Source organism: Morone saxatilis, unplaced genomic scaffold, assembly GCF_004916995.1.
Source record: "Morone saxatilis isolate NCDOM2014 unplaced genomic scaffold, NCSU_SB_2.0 Contig11, whole genome shotgun sequence".
In the NCBI taxonomy this organism is placed as follows: domain Eukaryota; kingdom Metazoa; phylum Chordata; class Actinopteri; family Moronidae; genus Morone; species Morone saxatilis.
The window spans coordinates 18995801-19007126 of NW_023339663.1; the positions used below are offsets into that span (position 1 = coordinate 18995801).

Sequence of the window (11326 nt, forward strand, 5' to 3'; positions counted from 1 at the left end):
ACTCTTTATATTGCTTTTGGTGTGTGTGTGTGTGTGTACATGTGTGCTCTAACAGATAGAATAGGATGATGATGATTTGAAATGGAGTTTGGCCTGTGCGTAATTATGATCATCTATCTTTATGCCCCGCCAGCATATCATATCATATCACATCACATCATCTCTCTCTCTCTCTCTTTCTCAGACACACACACACACACACACACACAGACAGACAGAGACACACAAACACAAAAGCAAATTGAAAGTGGTAAAAGCTGACTGTTTGCTAGTGATGACTTAGATGATGATGGGCTCAGATGGTGTGCTGATTTATTTGTTACTGCCTGTCTGATGTCACATATTATAAAACTGTGCACGTCTGTATGTGTGCATTTGTGCACATTCACTGTGTATTAGTGCTATTTTATAACTGGGTGTATGTGTGTTTAGAAGTGTATGTTTGTGTGTTCATGGGTGTGTTTATGGTGTATGTGTTTGTGTATGCTTGCTTATGTATGTGCGGCTTCTCTTTGGTGTGTGTTGTGTGTGTGTGTGTGTGTGTGTGTGTTTGTGACAGACATTATTTGATGCAGATTAGTTAGTGTACTCAGATTGCAGGCTGTGTCTCAAAGGCTGATAGACAAATGAATTTGATTTGCTAATGTAATCAAACTAATAAGAAAAACAGCAATGGGCTGCTGAGCGCAAATCTCTCGACTTCAATATTTGTGTTTTTGTCTCACTTTTACTTACATCTATCTACTGAATGACTTTCATGACTATTAAAAAAAATTAGAATTATTAAAATGACTTTAAATGAGAGGCTGTAATCTGAGGCTGCTCAGAAAAAAACAGATTTTCATCAGACACCGCTTCTAAAATCAGTGTAATTCTTACTATACAGGTATTTCATTCACGTGTTAATAGTGCTGAAATTCGTAAAGGTACTGTTTGTGATGTGATTATACTTTCTTTATGTACACCCCTCTACTTCTAAAGGCTGTCACTACTCTTCAAGTTACATCTGTGTTTTTTATTTTTAATTCAGGTCTGTTATGGTTTGACACATGGCGAGACGTGTGAAGTAAGTTGTGTGTGCCTGTGTGTGTCTGTCTGTATGTGTCAGGTTGCTCCACTCTCAAGGCATAAGGTGTTTGTCACCGCCAAGGTGTGACCTGATAGATGTAATACTAGTGTGTGTGTGTGTGTGTGAATATTTGTGTTTGTGTGTGTAAAACAATGTGTGTTTTTAAAGCCACCTAAAGCTTCGTCATAGGCACGTCGTCATGGAAACACTGTCAACACGGTGATAACAAAACAAATACTGGACGATGGACAGACAGAAGAGTCAACACAGACTGAACGTGCCCTCAGAGACTGAATATGTAGGTGCATTTGTGTGTGTACTCATCAAGATTATATTCGGCATACATGAATTCCTTCACAAAACAAGCGTAACAACATACAGCAAATAATAATAGTATTCTGTCTCTCTTTTCTCGAGCTTACTGCAGATATTCTACAAACACATTCCCATGGAAGGCAGAACATGTCTGAGACCTTTCACAGCCTACATACTGTAAAACGTTTATTATAATAATGTGATTTTTATGCTAAAAAAATTTCTCATTGTTGCATAGATAAAAAAACAGATCCTCTTTGTCATTAATTAAAACCAATAGACTTATTTCACCTTAATAACTCTACAAAACATAAAAATGACACAAACACAGGGACAAAAAGTGAACACAAGAAGTAAAGTAGATAAGACAGAAGAAAACCAATGCACAGAAAAAGGAAAATGTTTTCTCCCCTCCGTTTTCTCATATTAATGACATGCTTCCAATGCCCACAGGCTTAATCCAATAAAGAAAGTCCAACTTAATCCAAACATTAAGCTCAGATATCAAATATTATTTTCCTAATTTGATTTCATCAATATTTGTTTTCATCTGCAAACAGAGGTATGTTTGTTTGTATGGGCGGCAAAAGGAAACAATGGTGGCGGTGTACTGGAAAATAAGATGAATCTCTTATGCACGAATGTGGACAATAAAACAGAAAGAAACATACACACACGCAAACACACATACTTGAAACCAAGACATCAACCTCTAAATGTGTTATGTGGCTCAGGGATGAGCCAAAATGGAAATCAAACACGCCCAACAGAGCTCAGGGAAAATCAACAGCGACTGAAAACACACATGAAGATATGTACTAGAGAGCACAAAAGAAACAAAATTGACCAAAGCAATGAACTAAATCAAATTCGGATTCTAAATCTAAATCTAAATCTAAATCTAAATCAGATGGTAATAAAGTCATATTTATGAGTTGAATCTCGTTAGAATATGGAAGACGTGGAGTTATATCACATCAAAGAAGACACAGTGCTGTCAGTTATGTATCTTCTTTACCTGAACTGACTAGAAGTATGTTACATATAAAAATCAGCATAAGAACCAAATATATATATAACTTTTAAACCTGTGTACCTTTAAATGTCATAAACTCAACATGTGTGTATGTTTGTTCAAAATGGCAATGTCAGCTTATTTGTGTTTATGTGTTTGCTTGGACACTGCCATGTAAATGCTTTTATGTCTATACACCGTACAGCACAGGTATGTGTGTGTCAATGTGAAGGCACCTAGCATGCTGTGACTGTCAAGGTGAGCTAGCCTTAGCCGACAGAATGGGGGCAAATCTGCTTGTCTGTGTGTCAATGTGTGTCTCTGTGTATGTGTTTTCCTGAGTTTCCGTGTACCGGGGTAGGTAAACCAGGTATTTTACTGCTAATGACACTAAGAGGGAGAGACTGAAAGATGAATTGGGGGAGTACAGTGAAGACCACAGAGGGAAGGAGGGAGTTAGGAGTAGGCAATATCATTTCAGAAGTTTCATGCCAATAAAACTCATTGATTTAACAATTGGAAAAGAAAAAAAAAGTGTGTGTGTTTGAGTGGTGGTGGAGAGATGTTTCTCTTCTGATTTACCACTCTCTGACCCAAAGCCCAACAAGCTCTTTGCTGATTGATGACAGCACCAGACTTAATGAGGAGGGCCATAGAGTGACATCACCGCCAGTCTGGGCTTTTACATTCTTCACCACACACACACGCACAAACACAGAGACATACACACACACACACACACACAAACACACACGCACACTGTGCCGTTCTGCATCTCTTGGAGCTCATTGTGAAGTGTTATAATGTGTGTCAGTGTTAATTTAGAGAGCTGCACTTTCAGAGATGTGTGTATCCATGAGTATACGTGTGAATGTGTGTGTATGTGCATGTGTGTGCAGAGGTTCCCCTTGGCTGCTGAGACTCAACATTTGATTTGCTAAAAGGAGCAGGACACATCTATTAATCAATATTTGCTGACTGACTGGGTGTCTTTCTGGCTGATTGACTGGCTCTGTAGTTACTTGACTGACTGATTGGCTAACTGACTGACTGTCTGGCAGTCTGAAGGACTGCTTGACTGGTTGACTGAATCTCTAAGTAAAAGCCATTTATAACATGACCAAAAGAGAAGGAGCACAGCAGAACAACAGCAACGGTAAAATTTAAGGAGGGCTTTGCTTATTCGGTGCTTCACTAAGTATGCTGTGATGTACCAATATTAGCAAAAGGGCATATATGAATTAGTGACCTGATTGATGAGCAGTCGGTCATACTGTATCAAAATCTAGAGCTGAACTTAGACTCAATAAACCCTTATCACTGTATCTGAAGAGACATACAGACAGAACCAAAAGGAACGGTGTTGACGATGGCTGGCTGGCTGGCTGGGGGGGGAAATGAGGTTGACTTGATAATGAAGAGGTTAAGGATACCATGGAGAGAGAGGGTGGGAGGTCACGTCAGAGAGAGGGTGAAAAGGAGGGAGAGCCAGAAAGATACAGAAGTAGAGAGAGAGAAAAGGAGAGGTCACAATAGAGGTTGAAGAGGCGGAGGATATTTAGCCATTGGGTCAGAATAGTATTGTGTTAAAGGCTCTTTGGGAGTATCTCAGTTGTACTGAGTTAATGTAGGTGACCTCTCTGCTTTCCATTCTCCTCCCATTTCCTACACCTTTTTCTCCCCCTGCAGCCTTGTATTTTGTATTTTAAATCATCTCTTCAGTTATCCATTCACCTTCATTCTTTTAAAAAATAAATAACTAACTGAAAATACAGCCCACAAATACAGCTTTATTTTAGTTGGCATAATGAGAGTTAATTTTGATGCCTGTGCAAAACATTGGTGCAGCCTACGGTGTGGAATTACCTAGATTCGAGATATTTATAACATCTAGCTTGCTTTGATAAAAAAAAAAGAAAAAGAATGGGACCTATTATTGATCCTTGAGGAATTTCACAGATAATGTGAAACAGCTAAACAAATAGTAGTAGTTGTTGTTGTTTACTGCTGGCTATAGAGAAACTCTGAGCTTTTCTTGCCCAGCCCTCTACTTGGAAGTGTCCTTCCTATTCAATCAAAATGAGAACTTCACTGGGTAAACCCAATCACATATATTATAATCATATTCATGTCAAACCTGTTCAAAGTAGAAACTCACTGTAAAATAAAGTATTTGTAGACCATAAGAATGTTAATTTTCAGACAGTGATTAATCTTTGTAAATTAGCCTCTTACAGGTTAAGATAACTCTAAAGCCCTTTAAACTGAATGGGGAGGAGGGCTGTTCAATGCAGGGCTAAAGTAAACCTGTAGAAAGACACTTTTAACATGTTCAGTGCTGGCGGACCCTGACTTACTGTTTCAAGGGCTGGTCTCTGCGTGCCTTAGCGCTGAGTATGAGTACTATGTTTTATTAAGTGACCTTAATATGTTTCAGAGGATGTGGGGCAGTTTGTAGTTTGAGGGGAATTAAACTGTTCATAACCCATGAAAAGTGTTTGCATTTCCAATGGGCATTTCAGTATCTATGCTAATCCCCAAATCCAAACAAAAAGTAAGAGGAAGAAACACTTGACAAAGAGACAGGCCAATAAATGACTGAATTTGACAAAAAGATAGAGAGTAGCATGCAGAACATGAGGACTCCTCACCTACTATCCCATCACCACCACCACCCAAACCCCTTCTCCCAGATCTCCATAAAGACAGATTAAATGAATAGACCGACAGCAACCCCCCTCTACCTCCCTTCCCCCATTTTTACAGCTCAATCATACTGCCGACACATAGACTGCTTATCCTGAGTGTCAAAATTGAAAGGGGAACGAAAAGAAGAGAGAGAGAGAGACTGAGAAAAAAAAGAGCAAGTGGAGATAGGGAAGCAAGAGAATAGTGGAGGGGAAGTGGGGGGCGGCCCGAGAACAATTTCTCTTTTGAATAAAGAAAGAATGGGGGAGGGGGTTGTAAAAAAACACTAATGGCAAGGCCCCTGGTTCTGGTAAAATAGGCTGTGTTATAGGTTCTGCCCCTCGTTCGTTGATTCATTCATTTGTTCATTCTTTGCTCTTTCTTCAAGTCAAGTGCTCGCCTGTCTGTCTTTCCCTTTTGTGTCCGCGAGTCTAGATAAGAGCTGCTGGCATGACTGCCTGGTAGTCATTTAGTTATTATGGCGAGAGAGAGAGAGAGAGAACAGAAAAGAGGATGAAAAGACTAATTCTACAGACAGATAAATGGCTCATTTTGAATGGCCTTTCTTTCTTTTAATTCACTCTCTCATTCGCTCTTGTTTAAATATTTGCTGTTCTTCTCCTCCTCCTCTCACCTGACCACTCCTCATTCCTCCTTCAAAACACACATACACACACACTTGACTATGACATGAAGTCTAATATGCCACTGGAGTTGTCTCTTTGAGAGCTATTAAAATGAGATCTTCTCTTCACTAATCCATATTATTGGACGCCAAAGCCTTTCACGGCCTCTGAATAGCAGCTCTTACAATATTTCCTCATACCCACAGTTTCCTGAGTGTGACAGTGTACTGCTCATATGCTTTATACCCTACGTGTGTGTGTGTTGGGCCACTCATCCGTGCGTTTCCCAGTTTGAATCAGCAAAAAGGCTTCCAGTAGTTGTTCATGTTTATGTGTTTGCTTGCATTTCATCTCTCTTTGTGCATTTGTGAGATGCATGTGCGTGACAGTGTCCCATTCCTTGTGGAAACAAGAGACACACACTGTGTCTGAAACCTCATTTTCCTCTCCTAATGACATATCAAATGTTTGCATATAGGCCATATCAGAATGGAAATGAGCGTGCACACACATATACACACACAGCTTTAGAATAAAAGAACCAATCAAAGAGATGTGTGTATATGTGTGTGTGTGTTGTCACAAGTCTCTAAGGTTGGGCGAGTCTGTGTGTCAAACATGACTAGCAGCACACACACACACACGCACACACGTACCCTAGCCTTGTTATCCAGGGGCCTGTCTTGCAGGCAGCCTCTCTAACGCTGAGTGATGTTTAAATTAGTTTACAATTTAGCCTCCTCGCTATCCGCAGACGGCTCTTAACTCAGTGTGTGTATGTGATGTGTTTTTGTGTGTGTGTTTGTGCGTGTGTGAGCGTAACAAATTGTTGCCAGTACGGCAGACATCTAATGACTTCAAATTAGCTGCCTGGCGCTCGCCTTGACACGTTGTTACCACTGTTAGCAGCCTGTGTGTGTGGATGTGCGTATGTGTGTGTGTGCGTATGTGTGTGTGCGTATGCAGCGCTGCGCAGCTATATCATGAAGCATAAATTGGCTTCACCTCTCCTCTCTCTACCTCTGTCTTTTTTCTCTTTGTTTCTCTGTCTCTCTCCATCAATTTGATTAAAAAAATTACTGTACCATGGCGAGCAAAGACGTGTGCATGTGTGTGTTCACATGTACACCCTGCACAGAGTCTCAAACACACACACACACAAGTATACGCACTTGACAAGATGTGAAACAAGACGGCTTCAAAAAGGTTAACAGGTCTATTCTTTTCTATTCTATTCAAGACTTAAGTCATTGTAGACTCTGTATTGTTTGCCTTTTGTGTGTGTGTGTGTGTGTGTGTGAGTCTTTCTGACAATCCTTTCCACCCTGAGTGAACAGTAGATCACTTTCTGTGTGTACATGTATGTGTGTGCGTGAGAGAGGAGAGCATTAGATGAGTGTTCAGTGTTGTATAACAATGAGGATTTCATAAAAGCTCATCATAAACACACACACACACACGCACACTTGGAAGATGAAGAGTTCTATCTTTCTCTGTGAGCAGTGGATTGCCTTTCTCGTTCATCTAATCACGCCATCTTCTCTCCTCCGCCAAGCAATCGTTGCGCTTCGCTCCCTCCACACAAAAAGCTGCACACACACACACACACACACACACACACCTACACATACATGTACACACTCACCCAGCACATACCTGGCTAAACTCAGTCCATTCACTTGTAAAAATAGTGAGCAAAAGGAAAAGGCAAGTCCAATGCAAACACTGCATTAAATATACTGTACATCATAAGTATTAGTTAGTGTGTGTTTGATTTCTTTTTTATATCTATGTTATATATAGTACAGGGGCATCCCAGAGGTATGGAGAGAGAGACAGAGAAAGAGGGGAGAGAGATAAATTGATTAAAAGAGAAAGCAAAAAAGAATAAAAGGCAGGACAGAGAGATTAGTGGAAAGGAAATAGTATAGGATTGAGGCTATATGTTGTTTTGAAAGAGAAAAATAAAGAGCTATACTTGGTATATGGATCAATATATATGTCTGCTTACTGTCCACATAGCAGCACATAGATCAATACACTAACAAGATCAATGTATATTCCCATCTCTCTTTCTCTCTCTCTCCATGTCTTTTTTCTCTCTTTCTCTCTGTTATTTTCACATGTATTGATAATATATAATATATATAATTTGGAAACCCTGTTATCCAACACCATTGACTTTACTGTTATAGATTTACGTAGCATGACTGAGTGGTATTTATGCCTCTAATTTGGGGTTTTCCCCTATACTTTTACAACACTCTATAATGTTTGAACATTGGCAGCAGAGGGTAAATCTATTCTATTCTATTCTATTCTATTCTATTCTATTCTATAACCATATTTCCAATGGACAATGGGACTAATCTTTGTGCTAATCTGTGTTTATCTGAGACACTGCTCTTCCCTCCTCACTGCAAACCAAAACCAGATTATAGCTTTCATCTCTTCTGCTTATACGTCTCGCTCCCTGTCTTCTTCTTTATTTTAGCATTCATCAACATCAATCATGCTCATTTACTCAGTTTCTCATGTTTGGCTCATTTGTGAATCTGCCATTATTTTAATTTTCTCATCTTGTTGTCCCGATCCAATTTTGAACAGATTAAGAGAGAAGAGTTAGTTTAAGCTGATTAGATTAAATTCTTCTGTTTTGGCGATGAACCTGCAGAGGGACACTGCTGCGCCTACAGAAATCTCATTTGACTGCATGTATCAAAAACAATATTCACTGCTTCCTCATTAGAATTAGACATTTTCTTTGTACTTGAGTTTGATTTCAAAAGTCTCTATAGTGTGGTTTTACATAGTATATTAAGATTTTTCCACATAAAAATATGAATTAATGCTCATCACTTAAGACAACAATTACCCCACACATTGTGTCTCTCATACACATACTGGTACAGTCACTGCAGGTGCAGAATGTAAGGGGATTGGACTGGTTCAAAAGGTCAGAATTTCTGTTTGTGTGTGTGTGTGTGTGTGTGTAGGGGGCGAAGGTGTAATCCCAATGAGGGCATTTGGTTGGTCAGCGGGAAGAGTCAACAGTTCAGGATTAGGGTGAAAGGTCACACCTTAGCACCATGTGTACTTGCATGTATATAAATCTGCATCTGGAGCAGCTAATTCTAACCTTGTACTCTCTCTGCCAATTCACACAGCATGTGTGTTTGTGTGGCTATACTGTATATGTGCGTGGCTGTGTGTATGAAAAAAAAATGTATGTATGTATATGTGTGTGTGTGTGTTTGTGTGTGCGTGTGTGATAGTGTCACAACTCAGCTTAGGTTCAGTGTTAATTTTTTTTTCCTACCTGGGATATGTTTGGCCCAGCCGATGTTCACCACCAGCTCTCTGTCCGCCAGGTCACACAGCGTAGTCAGGGCCTTGATGTCGCTGTCTGGTACTGTTGGGTCAGGCATGGCGTAAATCTTCTCTGGCTCGGCCACCAGCAGGTGAGAGACGATTTTGTTATCTGCAAGGCAGCCAAAGGCAACTGACATGACCACCAGACAAGGAGAAAGACACAGAGACAGAGAGATGGTGAATTTTTGCCGTATTAGTCTACAAGCTGTTCCACACCAATCTGGTGCAAAAACGTGAAAGGTCATATTCAAAATTCCTATAAACATTGCTTGCTAGATAACACATATTTTGAAAGGTATTTCACCAACAACCAAAAAAAGAAGCAGCTGACATGAGCATTAGACTAGGAGACAGAAAAACAGACATGTATCAAATCAACACACAATACATTTCAGTATACTCCATAGTATATACAATCATGAATGTGTATAACTGGGAGAATGTTAAACTTGTTTGGCACTCTTTAAATGTAATTAAGCAACACATTTTCTCAAGAAAACCATCAAAAGTCATTTTTTCATGACATGATCATATTCACAGTATGATATGATTGTATATTGTATACAATAGTATAATAGTTTTTTTGCAATTCACTGTCAGTTTGCAGTTTTTATGCCATTTCATGTCACAATATGCAATAGAAACAATATCAAATAAGAGGCTGTTTGACTACAATGCTTTCTAATGTCCTGTGTAATTTTTCAACAATCAAGCGAGATAATTGATTTGATTCCGGTAATCTGGCAGGACTAAAGATGAAAAAATTATTGAAATGTTTCCAGTTTAGGAGATGCTTCAAGGTGTGATTAAAGGCGATTACTGCTGGTAGTTCAGGTTGGCCAAAACGTTGTCTTTTGTATCACTGCCTTAAGAAGCTTCCCTGATACAGTACATACAGAAGGGAAAGATAATACTGAAAGCCAAACAGCTCAGCTGGTAATGGTGACATGTGGTGATGAGATCTCTATGGCCCATTAGTAACAGACTGATACCCTGCTTCCAAATTAATCCACTGACTAATCAAGCATGGGAATAATAACAGAGCATAGAAGAGCAAGGGAGGAGCGAGGGATAGACGAAACGAGAGAGAGAAATAGGAAAATAGGGAAGACAGACAGGTAGAAATAGAGCCATGGACAGATTGCAAAAGATAGACAGGAAGAGTCGAGAGAGAGCGACAGCTAGATAAAGATAAACAGCAAGAGGGAGTGAAACAGAGTTGGGGGGATGAGTTGTGTATTGATCTAACACTCTCCACCCCTGATTCACACACACACACACATACACACACACACAAACACTTGTACTATATATTCTTTCCATCCTTTTTCCTCCAGCTCCAGCGACAGGGTCGTTTGAGCCAAACCAATCCCAGTCACACTGCAGTATCTTTGGGTAAATCTTATTTAATGTTTCCCTAATTAGAATCAATGGAAGCCCATTTCCAAACCTTGGGCTATTGTTCTGTTCTCACACAATCAATGGGGACGCTGAGGCTAGGGATTGGGCTACAGATAGATAGGCTGTGTGCGTGTATCTGAGAGAGAGACAGAGGGACAAAAAGATTTTTTGTGTGTATTGACTGTGTGAGAGAGGAAAAGAACAAGAGAGACCTAGGAAGTCTATATCAACCCTATATTTTTTGGTTTCAAGTGTAGGTTTGTTTTTAGGTCAGGCAGATATGTGTATTCTCACATACATTGAGGGAAAGATGTAAACTAGGGATTACAGTCTGAATAGCTATTTGGAGGGGTCACTGGGGATTCCAGTAAATGACTCTGCCAAAATGTTTGATACAAATAAGAACAAGACTAAAGAGTTAATTATATCTTTAAAATTGGTCTATAGCCCACCAGTGAATACATTCAGTTAGCTGATACACACATCTGTATATGCACCCCCCCCCCCCCATGCATTATAAACACACACACACATTTTGAGCACACATTCACATTATCCCATCATTTCAATGATTAGTAGTGCTGAAGTCCCGGTAAGCTGTCGTGCAGCCATTCAGCATATTGGCCTAAAGCAGAATATGCTCCAGCTTTAAGCAAAATGGGCTTTGGGGACCAAGCTGCTAAACACTGCTCAATCTGCACTGTGTATGTGTGTGTGCGTTATGTGTGCGAGCAGACGGTTAGCTAAAGAGCTAACTCTAGTTTGATGTGGTTGCCAGATTGGATTTAATCCGGATTAGGGTTCTGGCTAGCCCCGCTCCCTCCCTCCCTTCCTCTCTCT

The 11326-nt window shown here is 39.9% G+C and overlaps 1 protein-coding gene across 1 annotated transcript in view; it reads right to left on the reverse strand.

Annotated features, from left to right (window-relative positions):
* Positions 1–11326, reverse strand: part of esrrga (estrogen-related receptor gamma a) — a gene marked incomplete in the record, with an annotated part of 76502 nt that overhangs the window by 20262 nt on the left and 44914 nt on the right. Inside the window, 1 exon segment of the mRNA XM_035652059.1 lies at positions 9033–9215. Within this exon segment, the coding sequence (XP_035507952.1) occupies positions 9033–9215 (183 nt within the window).